The sequence below is a fragment of the Mugil cephalus genome, chromosome 2 (genome assembly GCF_022458985.1).
Source record: "Mugil cephalus isolate CIBA_MC_2020 chromosome 2, CIBA_Mcephalus_1.1, whole genome shotgun sequence".
In the NCBI taxonomy this organism is placed as follows: domain Eukaryota; kingdom Metazoa; phylum Chordata; class Actinopteri; order Mugiliformes; family Mugilidae; genus Mugil; species Mugil cephalus.
Genome location: NC_061771.1, coordinates 1920242 through 1944857, shown reverse-complemented (window position 1 = coordinate 1944857; position 24616 = coordinate 1920242). Strand labels below are relative to the sequence as shown.

Below are 24616 nucleotides of genomic sequence, written 5' to 3'. Positions count from 1 at the left end.
CCACATTATTTTGTGGATTAATATAATGCAGATTTCACAACCTCACTATTAAATTTGAGCTCTTACTGGCATTAGTTGATTGTTTAGTTTTCAAGGGTGGGCAAACAAGGATTAATGAACAACTGATAAAATGTGCAAGTGGATGAATTTGCCCCTTTCTTCCAGGTTGGGGAGAGCTTCCTAGTGTTCAGCCCAAGTCAGAGCCTGCTTGGGGAGAGCCAGCAGCTCCAACTTCAGCTGTGGACAATGGTACCTCGGCCTGGGGCAAGCCCCAAGGTGGGGTTGGAGGATGGGGAGATGGTGGCCATGAGCCCTCTGCCCCCTATGGCAGAGCCAATGGACCCCCAGGTTCTGCACCTTGCAAGCCAGGTAATGTCCAGTGATGAATAATATTTACAGGCATAGCAATTCATGATGTCAGTCACAGGAACTCAATGGTCAAGCACTGAAATTGTACCAAGATGCAGGACTATGCTCACTGCCATTGGCCATTAACCATACTCACCCATGCCAAAGTATGACACAGTAAATTACAGTTTTAGGTTTAGTTTCAGATGCACTGCTGCAGACAGTTTGTGGTCAAGATTGCCTCACATTTGGAAAATTATAGCAAAATGGCTTTCCTGCTTCAGTCTGTAAGCTCAGAAATTTGATGCCTGGTTTGGTTCCTGTAAATCTTAAAAAGACTGATTGATGGTAGATGGAAATATTTGGGCTGAACACACTTCACTTGGGAAATAAAAAAGGAAGTTTCTTCACACCTGTCCTCTACCACATGTGTCACTTCTGGTCATTGTTGTTAGTTCTGGTGAGTGTTGCTGGGATTAAAGCAATTCCACGCCTCAGTAGGTCTTGGTTATTGGTGCTGTTGGTTTTAAGTGTTGAAAATAATAGGATTGGTTGTAGAAGGAAAGTACAGAATTTCAAATAGCAAGAGTGACACCAAGTGGTCAGGTTGAGAATTACTGGCTTCTTTTTTTAAATGGCTTCATTATTAAAACATTTAAACCCTGTGAAAACTGGAACACATTTTTTGTTCTTCATTCTTACCTTCATGTCTCTTTCTTAGTCTCCAAACCTATGCAAGATGGCTGGGGAAGTGCACCAGAGGAGATGGGCATGTCTACCAGCCAATGGGACACTGAGGATGGGGATGTATGGAACAGCCCTACCTCCCAGGAGAGCAGCTCTTCTTGTAACTCTTGGGGCAATGGCCCCAAGAAGTGCCCAAGCAAGGTCAGGAAACACGCTTTTAGGTTTGCCATAAAAATATAGGCAGGCAACCTTGGAAATAACATGTTTAAAATGTTTAAAAATATTTTGTTTTTATGTTGTCAGGGAAAGATGAGTAACAAGCCAGACGAGGCCTGGATCATGAACCGCCTCATCAAACAACTCACTGACATGGGCTTTCCGGTATGGATACTAAGTTTGCATACTCAACATACCATATTTTCTTGAGAATGTGTTGTTTTATCGTTTAAGTTACACATTTGTTACAGAGAGACCCTGCTGAGGAGGCATTGAAGAGCAACAATATGAACCTTGACCAGGCCATGAGTAAGTTCACCAAAAAATCTGTGTACAGTGTATGTTTGCGTTTGTTTTACAAATTATATGCAGCTCTTAGATTAGATATTTGATTTATCCTGATTTCAATGAAAAAATTCAGAATGGACATACATTTCCTTAAGTACAACTGACTGGAAGTAACATTCTTGTCTTTGAAATGTGGCAGTGAATAGAGTATAACTACTTCTATATGAAATATGTTTAAGACACAACTCTTTAATGGGTTGGCAGTCTATATTTTATGTAACCTCTTTCATCTTCCTTTCTAATTTCAGCTGCCCTGTTAGAGAAGAAGACAGACTTGGACAAGCGGGGCATGGGCTTATCTGATTACAGCAATGGCATGAATAAGCCTCTTGTATGTCGGCCCTCTGCACTCTCCAAAGACCCCTCCGACCGCGCCACCTTTCTGGACAAGGTAAAATAAGGCTGCGCAGCCACCAGGCCTTTTCCACATTTTGGTACTGACAAAATGTAAATACACAGTGGTAGTCATTTTGTACACATATTGCAGCCATTTTATGTGACAATGTTAATTTGTCACAAATAAATCGTAAAAATTATCCAGACACTCTAATTGTTACAGTATTTAGTTTTTTTCACTCACTTTTTACATTCATATTTGAAATATATGTTGTTTACTGCTGTTTACTCCCCTTTTGTCCCTACAAACTGTTTATTTTGCTCTTCTCCAGGATGGTGTCCTGTCAGATGATGCCCCCCCATCACCATTTTTGCCTTCCCCCAGCCTGAAGCTCTCCCTGGCCAACAGTAGCCTTCCTGGGCAGGGTCTGGGACAGGGCAACCCGGGGCTGGCCATGCAAAACTTGAACAACAGACAGGTACAGTTCTTCTGCTTTGTGGATAAATTAAAAAATAAAATATTTTATGTTTGTGTTGACAAATGCAAGCTTTTTCATAGAATTCATTAATCATGTATTGAATGGGACATGGACAAGGGAGGACATATTCTTTCCAATAGCCGGTCAGTTTGTTGGTAATAACAATTTCTTTTTTTATAAATGATTCCTGCTTATAGATACCCAGTGGAATGTTTGGCAGTAGTGGAGCAGCACAAACCCGGGCCATGCAGCAGCAGCCTCCTCAGCCACCAGTGCCACCTCTCAGCTCCTCCCAGCCTAGTCTACGTGCTCAAGTGCCTCAATTTCTCTCCCCTCAGGTACTTACACACATGATAATATTTACAGAAGGCAGGGTTCCCTTGACTACAAAGGGAAACCAGGGGGTTCCAGTTATGTTGGAATACTATATGACAAACGTTGTTTTGTTTTGATAGCTTTCGGTTTATTCTTGTCATTAATATGCTTTACATAGCCACAGGGGTTTTACAAAGCTCTTCTTAGACTCGTCATTCAGTGCGTTTACATGCAGAGCTTAATCGAGCTATGCTCAAAATTCAACTTTCTGAATGCGGTCTTGTTTTTGTTCCGGGGTCACACGCCAACGCAGCGGTTGTGAAGCCAATTGAAAAATGCGATTCACTGTATACATACCGGAGAAAATCGCATTCCAATCACATTATCTGGGTGTCTCAATCGGATAAGGAGAACTAATCGGAGTAGAGACCTTAAGTTCTCCTGTTAATGTCCGATTAAGGCAATAATTAGTTTTTTTTCACGTGCATGTAAACGCACTGACTATCTTATCTTTCCAGAAGGTGCTTTGCTCTTGTGCTTTTCAGTGAGTAACATGTCATGTCTCCCTTCTACCTTGGCATTTGTATGTTCCCTTCAGGTCCAAGCACAGCTCTTGCAGTTTGCAGCAAAAAACATTGGTCTGAACCCTGCACTTTTAACCTCACCAATAAACCCTCAACAAATGACCCTGTTGTACCAACTTCAGCAACTGCAAATGGTGAGCCACCAGCTCTTTTTATTTTGCATGTGTTTTACAGCTTATGATCAGAGAGCATAGAGTACATGTTGTGGACATTTGTAAGAGGCTCAGGGTCTAATGAAAATAGAAAGTAGATTGCACTTGTCTAATATTTTGCGATGTGTTCATATTAGTTTTTTTCTGGTTATTAGCGCATACTGACGAATAAAGGCTGGTTTAATATACTCTTTTTTGTTGTCATTTTTATCATTGCATTGTATGTTCCTTTTTATTCAGGCGTACCAGCGTTTACAAATCCAGCAGCAGATGATGCAGGCGCAACGCAATGTTTCTGGCCCCATTAGACAACAAGAGCAGCAAGTGAGTCAACATTCGCTTCATTATGACCAAAAAATGTATGACACACATGATCGTTTACTCAAAGCTCTATGATGCAACTTAAAAAATTTTGGGAACACATGGCATGACACATGACACTCCAACATGCGCTATTACAAAAGGAGTTGAGCCAAAGTTACACAAAAGGAGAACAAGTTTGTTCCCCTTTTTTGCTCATATTTCTGTCATTTTGCCCACATGCTGAAACTTTATCTTATCATTTCAACCCAGCTTTCAACACAAGCATATGCTTTTCATTCAGCTAATCAAATGGCTGAATGGTTACATGTGTTTACCACTTAAAGGCAAGGAAACATATATGGTAAATTCATTCATTTTGATTTTCTCTGTGAAAATTAAAAAAAATTGAAAAATGTCACAAAAGTAAAGCCATCTTCTGATGTCCTACAATAACATTAAGCTGGAAATTTGGAATTTCCTAGTATTTCGATGAGTGCTCTGCATCATGCTTTTGTAGCTGTGATCTTAGCTTTCCATTCAAGTTCTTTATTATGACAACCCCTCTGTTTTTTCCTAGGTTGCACGTACAATCACCAACATGCAGCAGCAGATCCAGCAGCACCAGCGTCAGTTGTACCAGGCGCTGCTGATGAAGCAGCAGCAACTTCCCTCTCATTCCTCCTCTTCCTCTTCCTCCACTGGTCTGCATCCTCCTGGTGGCCCTACTGGAGGCCCTGGCTCCGGAAAATCAACCATGGACCCTTTTGCAGGCCCACACCAGGCTTCAGGCCTCGCCGACACACTGCACACCAAAGAGCCACCGTCTTCTCCCAACGCCTACACCACCTACTCTCTCTGTAAGTCTGGTATGGGGGCAACACAAGGTTGACAGTAATATTTTGGTCTTACTATATAAATCAATGCTGTGTTCTGTATAGAATTGAGTAAAATATTAGTTTTCACTTCAGTATGTTTAATTATGTTTTGCAGCTGGACTGAATCCAAACATGAATGTAAACTGCATGGAGGTGGGGGGTCTGTCCCTGAAGGAACCCCCTCAGCCCCAGTCCCGCTTGTCCCAATGGACACACTCCAACTCCATGGACAACCTCTCCGGCAACTCTTCAAATTTGGAGAACAACCTCAATAAGCACGGTACATTGCAAAAACACACAAGCATGTGTGCACACACTCCAGCAATACACAAAGATTTCAAGTGAATACTTAAGCGCTGAATTAAGTGTGATTAAAATCCTGCACGATAATATCAACAACACCATCACACATAAAAAATTCTCTGAAAGACAGACAGACAGATAACTTTATTCATCCCCGAAGGGAAATTTTGTCGTCATAACAGTCCAGTATTTGATACAATAAAATACAATAGAATAAAATACTGAGGTATCAAAATAAAAGCAAAGATAAAAACACAGACTAGGACAAGGACACTTAAAAAAAAGTTTGCAGATGAGATATTTCACAACTGACAGTAGCTTGTTGTAACTTGTATCTTTCAAGTGTGTTTTGGTGAGCTGTTCTTTTTGTTCACACATTTTGACTGTTAGCTCATTTCTGCCTTCTTAAAGTCAGTCTGTTGTAAGGCTTAGATTAGAATCTGTACACCAGAAACACAGGAAATTAAAAGTTTAAAAAAGTTTTTTTTTTCTGCTAGGGAAAGATGTGTTGGCAGCATTAAAGGGCACACAGATAAACATACTGCAGACATCACATTCGTTAAAGATCACGTTATCAACAGGAGTCATTTAAAGAGTTCAACATGCAGATGCCAGTAATAAGTAATTCAAAAAGAACAACTCAACTTACATTTGCCTACACAAAATTATATGCGTTTCAATCTAGTGTCTGATTTTTCTTTGTGCGTGCTAGGTGCCATATCTGCTGCCTCTACCCTGGTCCCCCCTGGGAAGCCCCCCCAGCTGGAGGACTCATACAGCCCTTACAATCTAATCTCCAATGCTGAGTCCCCCACCAGCCCCCTAGTAGCCCCTGACAGCTGGGGCCAGGGCAAGAGCCCCAATGAAAAGATCTCCAATGGGACCAATATTAACTGGCCCCCAGGTGAGAATGTGATGTAAATAAAAGTGTTGAAGCTCCTGTATGTCAGTCAGAGTAAACTGATTGTGCTTGCGCTTGTTACAAGTGTTGTTTATCACAATAATATGAATTCAGTGATCTTTTGAATGTCGAGAGATGGCATATGAAATTCATCAGTCTCTAAGCTTGTTGTTTCAGTAACCCCTCTCTTATTTCAATGCCTTAGAGTTCTGCCCAGGGGTGCCATGGAAGGGCCTTCAGAACATTGACCCTGAGAATGACCCCAATATGACTCCTGGCAGTGTCCCCAGCGGCCCCACTATCAACACCAACATCCACGATGTCAATCGGTACCTGCTGCGAGATAGGAATGGAGGTATGGAATCAGTTTAGTACAGCTAGAAGCTTCACAGCGTGTACAGCAGCTGTACTGTTTCATACATGAAGTTAGCTTTTTTTGTTTTGTCTGTCTCACAACATTGTTATCTTTATAACCGTGTAGCCACTTCTCCAGACTCTCCACTTCAGAATGGCTCTCTGCCTCCAAGCAGCAGTGACTGGCCAGTCAGTGGTTACTCTAGCTCTTTCAGTCTGTCATCCTGTGATGGAGACAGCTCAGGTACAAGTCCAGAGTGTCTTCCCTCCATGTGTGGACCTGCTAATCTTGTCCTTACCCATACGGGAGCCCTGACACTACCATAGACTTCTGCATATCTTAAACCTTACCCAACCCCATGATCTACTTATTTATGAACTTTATTACTTAAAGTTACACCTCAACCTGTTCTTTCAGTGTCTTTAGAAAACACCTTTACCTCCGACCATATGTGCCTCTTTGACCAAACCACACAAAAAACAAGCCTCACCCAGCTGTTCTGTACACATCCTGTGCGTGTTTTGCTTGTGCTTTAAGGATTTCATGTTTGCTGTGACTTGATACCTTGTATTATTTTTGCAGTTTCTGCATTTGCCATCTTGACAAGGAAAGGACAGGGGTTGTTAACTAACCTCTCTAGCAGAGCTAATTTAAATTAGTTTGACAGAATGATGTACAAGCTTTTCTAAATGGATTTTGGACATAGAAATATGACTCAAATCACTATTGAAACAAAAGCATTAGAGGAGGATGCATTATCTAATCTACTACAAATGGAATCATCAACAGTTTCGGTATTCAAAAGAAGACATTTTTACACTCTTTTACATCCTCTCCCCTCTCTCTTCCCTCTCTCTCCCCCCTCCCTCTCCCCTCCCTCCCTATGAAGGTAAACTGTCTGACATGAAATCCACCTGGTCCCAAGGGCCCATCTCTCAGAGCCAAGCGTCTCTGTCCCATGAGTTGTGGAAAGTCCCTCAGGGTCCGCGCAGCACCACGGCCCCATCAAGGCCTCCTCCAGGCCTCACAAACCCAAAGCCCTCCTCCACCTGGGGTGGCAACTCATTGGGTCTGGCCCAAGGCTGGAGCGGTTCCTATTCTTCTGGTGAGGAGACATGTCATATCTTGAACCCCAATTTTCACTTTTACCTTGTTTCTAAGTATAAAGTTCTTTTTGTGAAATTCTGTCATTATGGCAAGTACACCGGCCAAGTTATATCATTTATTTTCTTTTTAAAGTGCTTTGTTGCCTTTGTTTGACAATCTTTCTCAAATTCGTATGAGATACTTCCTCTATAATTCTAAGTTCTGAAAAAGCAAATATCAGGTTACTGCATAGGATTTTTTTGAAATTGCTAAAATGAACCCATTATGACCCATTCTGTTTTTTTCACTGACAATAAATTGAGTCGTTTCAACAGATTGCTGCCCCAGTGAAAATAGAGTTATCACTTTTATGTGATTGATTTCACACGCATCAAGCACATACGTGACTGAAGACACATAGGTGTGGCATTCGCAGCTGCAACTGTGCCCTGAGCACTTGCAGTATACATTCTTGCTGAACACGCCCTGCCAAACTGACATCTTGAGGTTTACCGGCTCTGAAAGACGCCACTTTTAAATATCACATATGTGACATTGTGACCTTATTTTGTCATAACACGTCTCCATTCATGCAGTGAAGAGGAAATACTATCTAGAAGGTGGAAGGTGTCATATTTTCACCCATTGTTGAATTCTCACCTTCTGTTGACAGGAAATTACATTCTAGAAATACCAATCTCCCTTTACAATCATAGTATAATTATATTGAGCTTTTACTCAGATACACTTTAAATTGAACTTTTTTCCAATAAAAGGCTGAGTTATATATATCGTGTCTGCATTTCCTTTCCAGAGGGAACCACATGGAGTACTGACAGCTCCAATCGGACCAGCAGCTGGCTGGTGCTGAGGAATCTCACCCCACAAGTGCGTATTATGTTCTGCTTTGTTTTGAGAAGAGCCATTATGTAACTGTGGAATCCTATGTGAAACACCTAAAGAGAATATACTCTATATGATCCTACGCTTATAGTTTGTCTGTAAATGTGATCAATAAGAAACTAAAGATAAAAACAGATGATCAAGCGCAAAATCTAATTTTTAATACCTAGTTGTAGTAATTAGTAGTACTTAAAGCATGAATAACCTTGCATTGTCAATAATGAACTGCAATTTTTTTAAAACTTTTTGCGTGTGTCTTTGTGCTTCAGATTGATGGTTCAACTCTGCGGACCCTGTGCATGCAGCATGGCCCCCTGATCACATTCCATCTTAACCTGACCCAGGGGAATGCTGTGGTGCGCTACAGCTCTAAGGATGAAGCTGCGAAGGCTCAAAAATCCCTGCACATGTAAGCCTCAGCACACTCTTACGTCAGCCAGTTTAGGCTAAGAAGACTGAAACCAGAGGCATTTTCATACTTTCTTCTCTTAGTTTCCACTGTGTCAAACAAAGAAGCAGTGACAGAGAAAAAATTTGGGGAAATCCCCATTGTTCCTTATTACAGGGAACACTGGGAGTTTCAGATAGCATTTCAGCTTTTCTCTGTAGAGCAGATGGTGCTATTTTTATGTCTGGACAGCCACATGGAAGAGGAGGTGGGGAATCACGCTGCAGTCAAATGTTTTGGAACATTACTGTGATTATTGTAATAATAAGTTCATGGTGGGAAAACGCTAGTGTAGAGACGGTCTATGAGCACACTCGCGTGTTCTTTCTTTCAGTGTTGCAAGACTCCCTTACTTTTTGTAGTTAATAGTTGCCGCCACTACAGCTGGTTGTCATGGAAACAAAGCATATGACTTTGTGTGACCCACTTTAAATTATCAGCTGCATGAAACGTGCTTAGAAAAGTTACGCTCTAAATAAACAATGTATATGCATTACTACACAAATTAGATGAAACCAGTAATTGCTTATACCCGATTGACTTCTGATTGTAAAACCAGTGATATCCTCCTTCATCCTGTAAGGTGTGTGCTGGGAAACACCACAATCCTGGCAGAGTTTGCTGGTGAGGAGGAGGTGAACCGCTTCTTTGCACAAGGCCAGTCGTTGGGGGCAAACACCACGAGCTGGCAGGCCAACCCGGGAAACAATCAAAACCGGATGGGCGGGGCAACGCAGTCCCACTCAATTGGCCAGTGGAGCAGCGGTACTGGTGGAGGCAAGGCCAGCGGAGGAGACCTGCTGTGGGGCGGAGTGCCCCAGTACTCCAGCCTGTGGGGGCCGCCTAGTGGAGAGGACGCCCGTGTGATCGGGAGCCCCACTCCCATTAACACCCTGCTGCCTGGAGATCTGCTGAGTGGGGAGTCCATGTAGGATGATGCCACGACACACTAACCAACCAACCCACCACCCCCATGTCATGTAAGCTATTGGTGGAAGGTGGGGTGGAAAAAAAACTAAAAACAAACAAAAAAAAATAGATATGAACAGGAGCAAAACCCAAGCAAATCATGTGGCGATAATCAGTATCAATTTGAACTGTTTTGAACTGTGAATTGTGAATCAGAAGGCTGTGGTCCCTACCACACAGACTGAAGACCCAGTCCTTCTGCTTTACTTGGTCCTTTTTTTGTTAGGTTTACCTTTTTTGGGGGAAAAAAAAATGTTTTTCCTTTTGGTATTTTTGAAATGCATCATATAAAAGAAACTGAAATGAGACACAACGCAAAGAAACCTTTTAAGTGTTTTTAGTTTTTCCATAAGTATACATGACATTCTGTGTGAAGTGTTTTTAGGAGAAGCAATCAAAGCTGCCATCTGAGACTTTCCTTTTCCCTCCCCAAAAAAAACCCAAAATAAGACTTAAAAATGACCATTCCCAGCATATCCATGGCCAATGATGTTGTTCAAAGACCTTTACTAGTTATGTTAATGTTTGTTTCTCAGCACTAATATTAGCCTTAAGTGCTCTCTGGCCCAGGTCCTTCCCAAGCCGCCTTTTTTTAGTTTGTTTTGTAACTGAAGAAATAGCTGAAATCTTGCACAGTTTCACCTCTGAGCCAGCAAGTTGAACAGGACACGACTGGTGACCAACTCTGTCACTGGACAGTAAGAAGGCCTGGCACCGTGACTGGCCCTACCAATCATCTGCTTAATTATTTAAATTGTCTCCAAGGAATTGACACAGCCGTTAAATGTTCTTTTTTTTTTTAAGGTTGAAGTCCAGGCAAATTTTTTTGACATCTATCACGACATATAAGCTGAGAGAAGATTATCTGTCAACCTCGCTGCGTGTGTGCATTTCCTTATGTATGTCCAGTGGAACCTAATCATTGACGTCTGCAAGCCCAGATATTCAACTCGGAACCCGGACGCTCACTGGTGCTTTGTCGAATTTTCTATTGTCTGATTTGTTATGAAGCCCAGCAACCTCTATGGTCATCCAACATGCGGAGGAAAAAAATAACTCAATTTTACTTTCTAGTGACAGTTACATTGTGCAATATACATCATAGACCTTTCTTCCGTCCATACTCGATGTCCACCAGAGCTGGTTTGTCTTTTTTTCTTTTCCTTTTTTTTGTGGATTGTTGCTGATTTCAGCAGGACTTTGGAACTTCAAAAACCTTACCCCTTTTCAAAACTTGGATTCCCTCCAGGCCAACAATCCCGCTGAAACTGTTGGGAAAACTCTGCAAAGAGGAAGAAGCAGCTGTTGAACTGTGCATGCAGCAAACTGTACTGAAAAAATGACACTGGGTACACAACAATGCACACTTCCTCTCTGCGTGCCACAGCCACACCCAACAGAGACTGAAACCACAGTGGGATTGGATGGTTCTGGGTATCTGGCACAATACCAAATAAGAGGGGTTTCTCCTAATGCAGTAGACCTACGAGTGTTCCTTGCGTTTGGTACTGTACAAACAGAAGAGACTAAGACTTTTATAAATTCAAAGGGTTTTATCATAGCACTTATGAAGAGCAAATCGCTTCAACTGCAATCCAATAAATCAAAAAAAAAAAAGGAGCAGCAAAAACATTGAAAACAACAAAAAAAATACTGCTCTTTTATGTACTGTATCTATTCCATGGAAATGTGTGTGGCGTTGTTCCTCTGGTAGCAGGATGAAGGGAAACAAAACTGAAATGTACCATTGGACTTTGGGGGAAAAAGCTTCTCTGAACTATATCAAAGTGAATATCACTGTTACTCCAAAATCATTAGCCTTGCTCTGTTTGGAGGCACTAGACTTGCAATGTCAGCTGTCTCTGACACCTGCTGGCCAGCCAGCCAGTCAGTGGGTGAGTCGGAGTGGGGTGGGGCGTGGGAGAGTCCACTGAGTGCCTCTTTGCTGTGGTCCTTTGGGTGTCATGTGACAGCCACACAGCGCAGCACTTCCTCCTGGGCTCCACTTGACCCTCCCTCAGTCTGACAAGAAACGCAGCTCCTCCAAGACTGGCCAATCACGGCTCTCCAATGGGGGCCCACCACCACCACTCGACCCTGCTGTCATCCTGCCCTCTTCCCCATCTCTCAGTTCTTTGACACAAAGATCACTTTAGCTGGAAGATGTAATAGTCATATTTCTGGAATTTTTGCCAGTGTACTTTGTATTTTTTGGAAATATCATTAGATTTTTTTTTTTTTTTTTTTCAATGTGTTATATTGTTATTTTTGTCTACATGCAGTGGTCTACAAAATACTGGCTGCTGAACTAGCCCTTCACTGTTCATATGCAGAAACACTTTGGTCAGAGGTGCCTCTGTATGCTCATCCTGTGTATTGAATGCAAAATGAGGATCAATACTACAGACCGTTATTGATTGTCTATTTGTTTTTAACTGATCATGCTTTTGTGTTTGACAGTATTCTGTAGTACTTCCAGGTAGTATCTTGAGATGTGTAAACAAAAAAAAAAACAAAAACAAAACAAAAAAATATGAGGTGTCTCAGACGGGGATGTGGGTGTTTGTCGCTCCAAGCTGCTCCGCCTGCTTGCAGGCTGTCCCCCCTTGCCCTTTGCCTAGCTGCTACGCTAAAACCTCCTCCTCCTCCTCCACCTCAACCAGACCCAGTAGCCCTCCCCTGACCAGGCACCAACAGGCCCTCGTATCTGTTTCTATGCAAAAGACTAGAGGCTGGGGCCCTTTACAATACGCCAAACCTGACTCGGGAACGAGCACTCCTCCCAGAGCTTGGCATACCCTAACCATTGTCCCCCGTGCGCTCTTGTCAGCACTTCAGAATGGCCACAGTTTCTGTAAAGTCAGGCTAAGCCACCAGAACACTGTCATATACTAAAGTCAGAACACTTAATCAAAGGTCGGCCTTTCTCTCTACGCTGACAACACTTCTGTCCAGCTTGATCTCAGGGTAGGGGAGTTGATGATACCAAGTATGAGATGCAGCTCTCCGTATCTGTCCTTTCTACTGTGAGAGCTTAAATTAAAACGGCCATCTGCGCAACAATATGTACAGACCTCACGCCTCGAAATTGAATCTTTATTGGAAAAGGCCTGTATTGAATCCTTTTCCCAAAAGGTGGCCTATTGTTACTGTTTGGGGGGGACATTATTGCATGTTGAAGATGCCAACGTATTGTGCCAATATAAATTTGCTGTGTCATACTGTATCTTTATAGAGAGCACTTCTGTTCCCTGTTTGGAGGAGCTTTGATAACCTTTGCAGAGGGAGCAGCGGGGGACAGGAGGGAACAAACAAAAGGGCGGCAACATCACACCCTTCAATGACTGAGATTTTTTTTATGCTTTGTGGGGAATGCCCCATGCTAAGGAGAAAATCTTTACTCAGTTGGGGGTTCCAGTTTGCTACAGTGCACAGTTGATGATGGGTAATCCCGGGTACATATTTTTTTAAAACCAAAAATGAAATCGCATTTTAACGTCATTTTTATGAAGTTTGACATAAAAACCTTAAAAATGCTAAAAAATTTAAATGAAGAAAAAAAAAAAAAAAGATCTATAATATGTTAAAGCTCTGCACTTCTAGCTGAAACGTCTCCGGCCACCTGCCTCTACTACCACCATCTAAAGGAGTGGAGCGGTGGCCGGGGTGCCTTTTTGTGGATGCTGTATTTATCTTGTTTTATGTTTGTGTCCTGCTCAAAGCAGGGCCCACTGAACTGTACATTTCCACAGACCCAGATGGCTTGGGCCCACTGTATCAGCCTCACTCTCTCATCCCGCAACAGCGGGAGTGGAGAGGCACATTTCAAGAGGTACAAAGTCTTAAAAACGAAGAAAAAAAAAAGCTTAAAAAATTAAGAAAAAAAAATAAACGGGAAAAGGCTACCTTTCAGGACTTGCAGTCCTGCAGCACACAAGCAAAAATCACTATTGCCTGTTTCTGTAACTGCCTTGATCCAAGCTCAGACAGACCCAATAGCCGAGGACCTCCCAGCATCCTGTACTAACTGGAGAACCCTGACAGTGAAGGGGGTTTCCCATGCTGCACCAGCATCGAGAGGCTCTCCTCTCTACAGTTCTCTTCTAGATAACAGTATATATGTATACACTACATATGTATATATATACATATATATATATATATATACTGTGAGCACGGTGTGTGGTATCACCTCTTCAGACTTCTTGGATCGTAACCTCTGAAACTTTTCCTTTTTTTGTTTGAAACGTCTTGGTTTAATACAACTGAAAATGAGCAATATGTATTTTCCCCGCAAATAAGTGATACAAAGGAAAGAATTGGGGTCAGGTGTAAACTGATACTTGATTGATTGAAAGCTGCGTCTTTCTTATACGGAGATGGATATGCACGTTTTGGTTCTGATGACATATTACAGTACTCTGAAGTGCTTGTACTGTATATGTGTGTATTTGTTTGTCAGTTAGCCTGTCTAAAAGCCCAACCTGAATCACCTGGTTCAATGCATATTTTTACCCAGTTGACTGAGAGAGAGAGACAGAGAGAGAGAGAGAGAGAAAAAAAAAATCACAAACATATCAAAACAAAACAAAAATATTGAACAGAAATACTTGAATCATGGAGCGCCATTAACATAATGTGAAGTCAGTAATTTTTTTTTGTTTTCTCCATCTGACAGGTACACTTAGGGGCTTTTAGAGAATATCAAATATGTATTGCATTAAGTTACAAATACAAAATCTTTGAAAAAAAAAAAGTCATCTTAGACGTGTGCTTGAAAGTCAGATGTTCGTATGAATGTGTGCTCAACAAATTGCGTGAGTGTGTACAGGACACATGGCCTGCTGTTATGTTCCACTCAGTATATTTTGTGTCCATTTTTATCTTTGTGTTCTGTCAAAAACTATTCTGATAGACATCTTCTAACGTTGCACTGAGTGTCTTCTGCCCCTCACTCAGCTAATCGTAGGTAAACGAGTCTAAGTACGGAGGGGTGACGGTGACAATTCATGTGTACATGTTTACTCAAGGACTTTGTTTTTCATTCTATCTGTAAAAAGTTTATCTACCTTATAGTGGCTTTTATTGTGGAATAATCCAATACAAGGATTATCATTGAGTATTGCACCATTTTGTTCCGATTATACAAGAAAATGTAAAAAAAAAATCTAAAAATCTAAAAATACAAAAAAAAAAAAAAAAAAATCTAAAAATAAAGAAAAAAACAAAACAAAGAACTGTGGCCATAGCTAGCTGTAGAAGGACTAGTAATCCCGATGTTAACTTCATGGAGAAATGGAAAGGGATAAAATGTGGGAGGTGAGTTTGTTACAAGACTCATTTCAGAGGTGCCTATCTTTTCTTTTTTGTTTTGCAAAAGCCACCCGTCGTTTACAAGCATTTCATTTGTCTGAAGTTCAAGGAAATAAGAATTTATAACAGGAATGTTGTTTAAACAAAAAAAGGACAAATTTCATCTTCCATCAAATATGGACATGAATATCTTGCAAAATGAAGATTTATGCTATTTTCAAAACTCTGGGATTGATCAGTGTTGTCATATTTCAATTTTGAGTTTCTCTTTTCATTGTGGATAGACTATCTCTGTATGTATTAAGTTGTGATTTTGTGTTTTCTGTAATACTGCGATGCAGTTTGCTCACTATCTTGCACACTCATAAAAGATGTGGATTTTGTCTCAGGAAGGCCAGGGTTCCAGATACCAACTCCATCATTTCTAGGTTTAATGTTTGTGTGTGTGGGGAGGGTGGGGTGGGGGGGGCAACTGAAATCTATTAAACTCCAAGCAAGCACTGAAGTTCATGAGTTAAACAGAGTATAGAGTGTACCATTGTTTCTTTAAAAACAACATTAAAAAAATGTTTGTAGCAAGTTACATATTTACCAAATATGACTGAGAATCAACTTTGAGAAAAGTGGAGTGCTTTACATGTGAAATCTAAGTAGAAATTGCTTTACATTTAAACAATGATCAATGGTCTGATTGTCAAAAAGACAGTGACAGAAAAATGCATTTGTATGTTTTGACCTTGTTTCCATCCTGTAGTTCAGGAGCATTGTGCAAGATTTTTTTCTTTTTTTATTTCTTTTTTTTTTTTTTTTTTCAATCATCTCTCCTGTCTGTTACAATGTCTGCCCCCTTGACAGGCTTTGAATAGCTGAGAGATTTCTTAACATGTGAGAAGAGATGGTTTTCAGAGGCAGTTTGAAGTGGAATAAAGCTGGTTTTAGGATCATGATCTATGCACAAGTGGGAGGGAGGAGTAGAGGCGTCGCCGCTGCACTGCGGCTGCTTGTCCACTCAGACTCTGGGGTTCAGGGTTTGATGTAGGGTTGGTTTATTTTCGTGTGTGTGTTTTGCTCAAACTTCTTCCACTCCCCCCCCTCGCCATTGCCATCTAATGTTTTAGCAAAACTTTACATTGCGTCGTCATGCTGTGTAATCCTTAACCAATGAGCGCTTATCCTTCTGCTAAAGCACTGTGGGTTGTACTGAGTAAAAAACAAAAGCCCAATGACTTTTGAGGCGGTCTGTTTTTTAAGGGGAAGTGTATGTGGGGTGGGTGGGGGGGAGACTTTGCCTTTGCCTTTCTCTTTACTTTGGAAAAAAAACATTAAGGAAAAATGTCTGTAACTGAAATACAAAGTTGTGGCTTTTAATGTTGTTCTTTTTTCTCCTCATAGAATGTGATTGTTAAAGACATGCACCAGAAAAAAATGTTTCCATGATTAATGGAGCTTCTTTCGGACTATATTAATAAATTACAAATTTTCTTGGCTGTTCCCGAGTGTCTTGTCTCATTTTGTTGCATGCAGACAGAATACAATAGGTTGTGTCAAGGTCCCTGTTTGAACTGTTAAAAATGAATGAGAGGCAGGACCTCATGTCAGGACAGGGTCATTTATTTTTAAGAAAACCATCTTGTTTGAGTTCTTGAAGATGTTTCCCCACTCATCCATCTGGCTTCTCCAGGTCTACATGACTGCTGGAGATTAGGTTTTTATTAATAACATCTGTGGGTGCTGCCCACATCAAACTGCCATAAAACACCCAATACTGCCCTAGGTCTTGTTTCTCTCAGTTAGTGGAACTGTTAGTGGGCTTTTGTTGACAGATGTCAAGTATCTAAAGTCAGCCTGCGAAATATTTTACAACTAGCACCTCTTGCTGTTTATAAGAGTTTTTATTTACATTATTCCAATTATCAATGGTTGCATTTATATGGAAAATATTTCTTGATTCCACCGTGACTGTTTACATGGACACTAAATCAGATAATACGATAGAGTCAACAAATCCATTTCCATGTCCCAAAACACAAATATACATTTTCTAACATGTACAATGCAAAATCTGCTCGAAATATATCAGAAGACCTTTTGCCTCCATTTTTGCTGGCAACACTGAAATTATTCAAAAGAAGATGGCCAAAAAAGAAAAACATTTTTAATCTCACAGCAATTATAGCTTTTCACACTTTGAACAGCTGGTTGTTGTGCGACCTCCATGTTTCTGTTCTTCATGGAAACTCACCACCTCATGTTTACCCTGCGTAGGACAAGCACACAAAGAATGGATTGATGCCAACCAGGGAGAAACAATCAAGTCAAACATTTACATGGTTATTAAGGTTAACAAGCTCGATTATTAAATGTTGACACTGCCCCTCTCAATCTGAATATTCCTTCCCGTCGGGCCACCCCGATCTAACCTCATCACATGAGGTATTTTGTTCTAACTGGTCTAAATGTAACCACTGAAATTTAGTGGTATAAAGTGACCACACAAATAATTTTAAAAAGGGACGTTGTTTATTTAGAAGCAGTGAATGTAACCACAACTGTGGCATGAAATCCTGTCAGGTTATTTTTCAGAAAATGCACTGCAGCAACATATACATCATAACCATTTGATATAAATTTACATGGAATACAACTTTGTCCCTTTGGTTCTCTGTACTATGAGCCAGACATATATTAAAGCTCTTAAGCAAATGCACAAACAGAAAACTGCATGAGATGAAATACTGCATGTTGAAGTGTGACTGTGCATGTTAGAGCGGAGTTGGTCTAGTCTGTGATGTCGGTGAGAAGGTTTAATATTTCAGCGACTCACTCTTGAGGCGGAGGGCCCCGCTGGGGCTTTCATAGTAGTTGTCGGGGCAGGATTTCTTCATTGGACAGTTTCTGTACTCAGAAGACTCTGCTTCCTCCAGATGGCTGGGGCCCAGTTTCCGACTGTGAGGCGCAACCCCGACCATCTCTTCGTAGATGGGTGCTTGAGGGCGTGACTTGACTTTGCGGGTTGCTTTGCACTGACAGTCATCGAGAAAGGGGGAAAACAAATCAGTGGAGAGAACAACCAGAGTTAACGTGCACTTTCAATTTCCTGTGTTAAAATCAAAGTTTTTCATTTACTCTCAAGACGGCATCCTCAACAGGAAGTCAAACCAAATCTAAACCTCAGTGTGACAATCACCAGGAGAAATAACACTCCATAAACATAAACTTAATTAGTTAAATCTTAATAAAACAAGAAGAGGAGTCAGGGTTTGGTGACATGGTTACTGAAAAACAAGCTATGGACAAACAGCTAAAACATTATGAAACCAGTGTGGTTTGTGGTTGAGCTGCAGAGGAACTCTCTGGCACGATCTCAACAGGCAGGTGCCGCACCAGCTATATTGTTTTTGTCTCGAATTACTGCACAGCAACACTCACTTTATAAATCGCCACAAATGCAGCCAAGAGCAGGAGGAGCAGAAGGACCACAGCTGAGGACAAGGTGTACAGCAGGGTGGGGTAGCTGGAGCAGCCGCACCGGTCACCTGCACGGAAACATGTCCACATCAAGTGTTTAAACACTACTGCTGCTGCAAGACTCAAATGGTCCAGGCCCCCTAAGAACTAAACCAACACCAGTTTCTCTGCTGCTCCGCATCCTCACCTCTGAAACCACGCTGCTTATTCAGCTGAACACAAATTCACAAATCACAGAGGCATAAAGACAAAGAAAAAACACACAAAAGAAGTTGCAATAATAGCCTAAGAATGGTGGAGTTCGGGGAAGGAGAAGCAACCACTGAGACAAACTTCCTTCCTACTTTTGGGTTGCAGTTTGAACAAATCATTGGTTTTAGGGGACAGCTGTTAATCGTGGGAAGGCTGATTTTGGTTTGTGGTCCCAATACATCATTTCTGATTTTTCCAACAGCTGAACACAGCGAGTGGTTGGTTATGGACTGAATGTGTACTGTTCTACAAGTCTGTTCATAGCACAAACTGTGTGGGTTAGGGTTAGGGCTAGGATCTGATATACAAGTCTAACTCTGTGACACTTGTGGTTGTCTATCGGTGGTTCACAGATAAACATACAAATAAAGAAAACGGAACACTGCTGTTAGGCAACATCAGAGCGTGCAAATGACTCTCAAGTTTCAACTGTGAGGAAAGTCGTTCGTTGTTACTGATACCATCAGTGGAGTTAGTAGAGGAAGAAGCCAGATGTGTCTGTGAACTGATGCCCACTGAAACAACAGAGAAACGAAAAGGGAAACACAGGGTGCCACAGCATAAAAAAAAAAAAAACTAGTGTTAGTGTGATGAGTATTTTTATTTCAAAAGCCTGAGAAAAGCGAGGCACCAGCCATGTGAAATCACTCGGTCCCACTGTGGCTCGACCCACCTTGCACAGAAACAAACACCACATGCCTCCCTAGGCTGGTGCTAACGTCGGGGCTGCCACTATGGAACAGCTGGCAACTGTACAGGCCGCTGTCCTCTGGCTGCAGCTGCTGCACGGTGAGCTTGAAGACGATGCCACCAGGGCTAGGCGTCGAGGACAGGTGGAACTGAGAGGAGGAGGAAGGATTCGAGCTGCTGTGCCGCTTCCAGTCATACAAAACCTCCACAGGCGCCATGCCCCGCTGCCTCTTCACACTCACCCCCTCCACGGGCGCCAAGCCTTCCCCGTGTGAGGGGAGACAGGGGAGCACAGCTGAACCCCCAGCACACGTCTCTACCAGCTCCATGTCCACTGAGCCGGGGGCATCTCCAGAGGGGAAAGGGAACGAGACGAATGTAACCACTAGGCACTCATTTAAACAGTGAGAGGCGTCGCACAGAAAATCCAACTACTGTGACTAATTCATGGGTTAAAAGCCACAGAGTTGTTTATATAAATATGGGGTTTACAGATGTGTCTGGTCTTGCTGTGGGACCAAAGGAAAACAGGCTCGATGGTGTCATTTTAATAAGGCAGAATTAATGAAGCGTTTATCAGCTGTAATAACGGCTTTATGAACTCCTTTATACCTAACTAATTATAAATAGAATCCTTAATTAGGAGCACGACTTCTGTGTAAACAGCACCAAACATACATCTTGTGGGGATGATCTGATGCTTTGAACTTCTTGTTGTGTGGCTTTGGAAAGTTTAACTTTCTGTGGGTCGCAAGGTGAAACATGGGATGAAAAGAAAAGAAAAAGTGAGCAAGTACTCACCAGGATTAACAAAGAGGAAGAATTCAGTTGTTCCTTGTATCTTTTCATCTTCAGAGGAAGGATTTTCCACAAGAAACTCACAGTAGTAGCGGTCCGTGTCTCTGACCCTCAGCTGAGAGATGGTCACATTGACGGAGTGAAGGCTCGGGTCTCCGTCGACACTGGTGCGGTTCTTGTCAGAACTGTTGTTCACTTGGAACTTGCTCTTGGTGTAATGGAACAGCACCTCACCGGGACGGAGCCAGCTGCGTTTCAGGTAGACACCAAAGGGCGGGGTGCTCCTCTTCTCAACCACACAAGGAAGAACCACAGACTCACCCTCATGCCGCTCCAAGAACTGAATATCACCGCAGACTGGGTGGAAACAATAAGAAATGTGTCACAAACACATTATTTCATTCTTAGCCAAACAAAAAAAAAATCTGTATACACACACATATATATGTATATATATATGTATATATATACACACACACACACACACACACACACACACACACATATATATAAATGCCAACATATAGATATGTTTGTGACAAAAAATAAACAAGACGATTTTTTTATCTATCTTAAAAAAAAAGCATCTATCCATAAATGCAGAATGACAGAGAACAATCTTAATCCATGTTCAACTAAATTTAATTAATTTTAATATTATTATGCTCTAATTATTAATTTTTAAACATATTCAGTGACTAAACAGAAGTGACTGACACATCAGCTGCCAGCACCAGATATGCAAACAATCGGATCTCCTGCCTGAAACAGAAGAGGTGAACTTACCAAACCCAGCCTGGGTGATGACCACAGTCCACAGACAAGCCAAGTACTTGGTCCCAGTCATCATTAATACCAGCACGAGACTCTAATTCAGATCCTGAAGGAAGTCACTAAATTACAACATCACAGCACAGATGCAAGCACTCAAAAGTGAATGTCAAGAGTTTGCTTAACTGTAAATGAAACCATGAGGAACTCTATGAAGCTCCACCTTCAAACCTCAAGGCGCACACAAGAGGAAGCACATACTAACCAATCTATGTTGGATCAGCTCCTTCTTACAGCTTGAATATGTCATCATATCCAACAGCTGAGATAGAATGTTTTAGATCTGATTAAAAAGTAATAAGCATCACCAGTGCACTACTTACCAGCGTGGGAGGGCTCTCAGAAGGTCCTAAACTCATTTTAGGAAACCTGACCTAAATGTTTTAAGTTCAAGTAGCCTCACTCATGTTTTTCATTTTTTAATTTGCATCCATTGGGTTTCACATGCTTAAGACAAAAAGTCTTTCGAAAGACAAACTATTTCCAAGAGGAAATGATGCTGACTGCCAGTCTCTGAACAGGATGTGTCTGCTCTCTGATAATTCGCTTCAATGGACTGTCAACACTAAAAAAAAAAAAAAAAAAAACTAAACAAACAACAAAAAAAAAAAAAAAAAGGGGGAACAATTAATGCAAATGACAGAGGTCTACACCTAAGACTAATATGACCGTATTCACAAACAGGAACTTGAAGCTTGATGTCCCCAAACCTTCAAGCTTTGTTTTTTAGACTTGGTTAAACAACTTGTACAGGTCAGTGGAAAAATGTTATTGTGGAGACTGTTGTAGGACATAACATGATAAAAAAAACACTGATCATTCATTATTAAACAGGATAAGATGTTACAATCCTTTGTGCCAAGATCCCAGGCGAAACACAGTAGATCCCAAGTCCAACTGAAAACCGACCAGCAGGCTATCAATCTCCTGTTGGCGCCTAGACCTAACTACCTCTCCCTCTGGTTTCCAAATCTTTCCTTACCATAATCTGAAATAAAATCTCCCATTTTCTCCAACTTACTCTCCACCGTCCCTTTCAGCTTACCCAGCACTCTAGCCTGGTCATTATCCTCCCACTTCCTAGTTGTAGCTGTGCCTGGTCACTTAAGCCAGGTTTCTGAAAACTGATCTTCTCCCTCTTTGGCTGGCTGCTCTCTCTATCTGCCTCCGTGCTAGTACATGCCTCAACATTACGGATGCTGATATCCTGCCAGCCGTGGGTTACTTCCTGTCAATGGACTTCAACCAATTGACTTGACACACTTCTTAAAAAGTAGCTATTGATGCAGGGTCCTTGTGTTCCCTCTACCAAGCACTTTTTCCTCCCTTGATGGATTCTTGATGGAGGCCCTTCATCGGTGTGTATTAATCCAATGTAAATAAGATTTGATCATTAGGCCTAAATACTGATTACATCCTGTGTTTAAAAAGAGGCTTCTTAAACATTCGTCACTCGTCAGCAAATAATGTTCTGACCTAGATCTAAGACCTCCACTGAAATACTGAGAAAACATAAGTCACTGTCTACCTAGAAATTCAACCGCTTTACTCTTAATGACATTCTGCCACTCAATCAAGGGGCTTGATCATTTCTTATTTGGTGGCAAAGGTCCACACATTCAAATGTGAATTGTGCTTCACACGTACACAGATGTTCACACTCAGACGTGAGAAGCAGCAAAAAAAACAAACAGTGCAACAAACGTGTGACTGGAGCAGAATGAACAGCAAAAACGGAAAGTGGGCCTCTATGTTCAGGCTTTTCGTTTGTTTACAATAAGATCCCTGTTCTAAGTAAGCCCTGTTTTTCTACATAGTGTGCACATCTGCCTAGTTTCAGAGTAGAAGTGAACCACAAATAGCTAATGAACAGGAAGTGGTTTATTACAGGTGGTTTAAGAGTGCATTTAGAAGCGTGTTTAACATGTTGCGGTTTGTGAACCTGCAGCTTCACTGCCTTTCACTCTGTTTTATCACTTTTATTGTTCAGATCACTTCATTTAAACAGTTTTTGCCTTTAAAAAAAACTTCATTAAAAATGCTTAAGCATAAACACTTTGAATGTTCTAAATATTTCTACAATTTTTTGAAATGCAAACACACAAAGGTTTAGGTGTAAAAATATCATTGTCTGTACGTGCACATAGGCAACCAGACAAGTCCCAAAGCGCTCCATGTTCATGTAGATCATCAACAGTAGTATTGGTAAATGAATGAAGTATTCCTTTATCTAGGATTTCACTCTGTAATCCATATGTTCAAATATGTATGTAATATAAATAATGTGGGCTTAAAGTGCAGGCAATTAGCTTTCATTTGGATATTCATATTCAAATAATAGGGAAGGTGTATACACAGTGGCCTTTTCAGGGGCTTAAAGGTCAACACAAACAGGTCAAAGGTTTGGAACCCACATTCATTTAGAAAATGCATAAATACACAAAAAACAAAACACAAATTCATCAGACACAACCGAAACAATAGGGTTGACCTAAATCAACAGGGAAAAAAAAAAGGTTTCTGTTTATGGTAAATAAACACTCAACATCCAGACAAGTCATGGAGCAGGAAACGGGGATTATTATCTAAATCTTCCTTCCATATAGAGTAATCCAAATGCATGCATGGTCAATGGCACTGGGACACTGACCATGTGACCAAAAGTCAGATGTGAGTGTGTGAGAATATACATAATGCCCAGATTTAGCCCAAGTGGATAGGACAGCACTTTACTGTAGGTAGAAACAGCACCAACAATGTGTTGTTTGTTGATATGCATGGGTAACACACTTAATTGTGTCCAAATGATTCTAGGCAAAGAATCAAAAATAAACATTTTATTAACATGACTATGTCCAATCACTTCTGAGTGAAATAAGGTAAATGGTAAATGGTCTTGTTCTTATATAGCGCTTTTCTACCTACTCAAAGGTACTCAAAGCGCTTTTACGGTCAGAGACACATCCACCCATTCACTCACACAAGCACACACATATTCACACACCAGCGCCAGTTGCACTGGGAGCAACTAGGGGTTCAGTGTCTTGCAGCTAAGGGGACTATGTATAAAATTGGTAGGAAATCCTGCACATGTATGATGTGAATACTCCCAGATTTATTCATTATTTAATTAACTTAATCATGCATTAGTAAGCATCTTAAATACAGATTGTGTCACAGTCCAAACCCTTATACATCCATCTCTATGTAAGCATTCACATGAACGTCTCACGTGCCTACACAACTAGGTGCCACTAGATTTAACTAGCTTCTGAAAGCTACAAAGACTAAGCACAGAGAAGCAACAGAGAAGAATCCATAGTTTTTATTTAAAAACAATCATTTTGACATAACGGTAACACATTTTTATTCAAATGTCAAGGCATTCTGGACAAATGCGGCTTATACAATAGAGTTAATATTCAACTAAATATTTAAAACAAAAAAAAAAACAAAACTAAAAACAGCAACAAAGTAATTAGTATGAACACCTGTGTATGTTAACACTTCTGAGCTTCTAATACGAGTCAGCTCACCCTTTTATTATTTTCATACTTTTGCAACTCATTTTTTGTGGCGCATGGTTTGGCTTCATCAGTCACCATAAATAACTTGTTTCTGTTACTTACTACAATAAAATGAGGTAGCGACTCTAC

General features: G+C 41.1%; 2 protein-coding genes across 6 annotated transcripts in view; one reads left to right on the top strand and one right to left on the bottom strand.

The window, feature by feature from the left end:
* Positions 1–16412, top strand: part of tnrc6c2 (trinucleotide repeat containing adaptor 6C2) — a 48268-nt gene extending 31856 nt beyond the window's left edge. For 3 of the 4 annotated variants that reach the window (XM_047577484.1, XM_047577482.1, XM_047577485.1), the window contains 18 exons: positions 166–369; positions 1070–1236; positions 1339–1416; positions 1503–1560; positions 1848–1990; positions 2268–2414; positions 2612–2752; positions 3328–3447; positions 3706–3789; positions 4346–4625; positions 4759–4923; positions 5659–5850; positions 6053–6202; positions 6329–6445; positions 7092–7307; positions 8103–8176; positions 8461–8600; positions 9223–16412. In XM_047577484.1, the coding sequence (XP_047433440.1) occupies positions 166–369; positions 1070–1236; positions 1339–1416; positions 1503–1560; positions 1848–1990; positions 2268–2414; positions 2612–2752; positions 3328–3447; positions 3706–3789; positions 4346–4625; positions 4759–4923; positions 5659–5850; positions 6053–6202; positions 6329–6445; positions 7092–7307; positions 8103–8176; positions 8461–8600; positions 9223–9571 (2825 nt within the window). In that variant the 3' untranslated portion in view covers positions 9572–16412. The remainder of the gene's footprint in view (positions 1–165; positions 370–1069; positions 1237–1338; positions 1417–1502; positions 1561–1847; positions 1991–2267; positions 2415–2611; positions 2753–3327; positions 3448–3705; positions 3790–4345; positions 4626–4758; positions 4924–5658; positions 5851–6052; positions 6203–6328; positions 6446–7091; positions 7308–8102; positions 8177–8460; positions 8601–9222) is intronic. The other variant, XM_047577483.1, reaches the window with a different exon arrangement.
* On the bottom strand, positions 14354–24132 carry cd7al (cd7 antigen-like). 2 transcript variants are annotated; one of them, XM_047577488.1, is made up of 7 exons: positions 21284–24132; positions 20916–21009; positions 20133–20486; positions 19315–19680; positions 18351–18457; positions 17746–17944; positions 14354–17178 (listed from the first exon to the last, which is right to left on the bottom strand). In XM_047577488.1, the coding sequence occupies exons 2-7, from the start codon at positions 20977–20979 to the stop codon at positions 17174–17176; spliced, it is 1095 nt and encodes a 364-aa protein (XP_047433444.1). In that variant the 5' UTR covers positions 20980–21009; positions 21284–24132; the 3' UTR covers positions 14354–17173. The 2 variants fall into 2 exon arrangements, 1 of the variants encoding a protein (XP_047433444.1); XR_007112218.1 differs by lacking the exons at positions 18351–18457; positions 21284–24132 and having other exon boundaries at positions 20916–21276.
* Between the last annotated feature and the right edge of the window lie 484 nt (positions 24133–24616).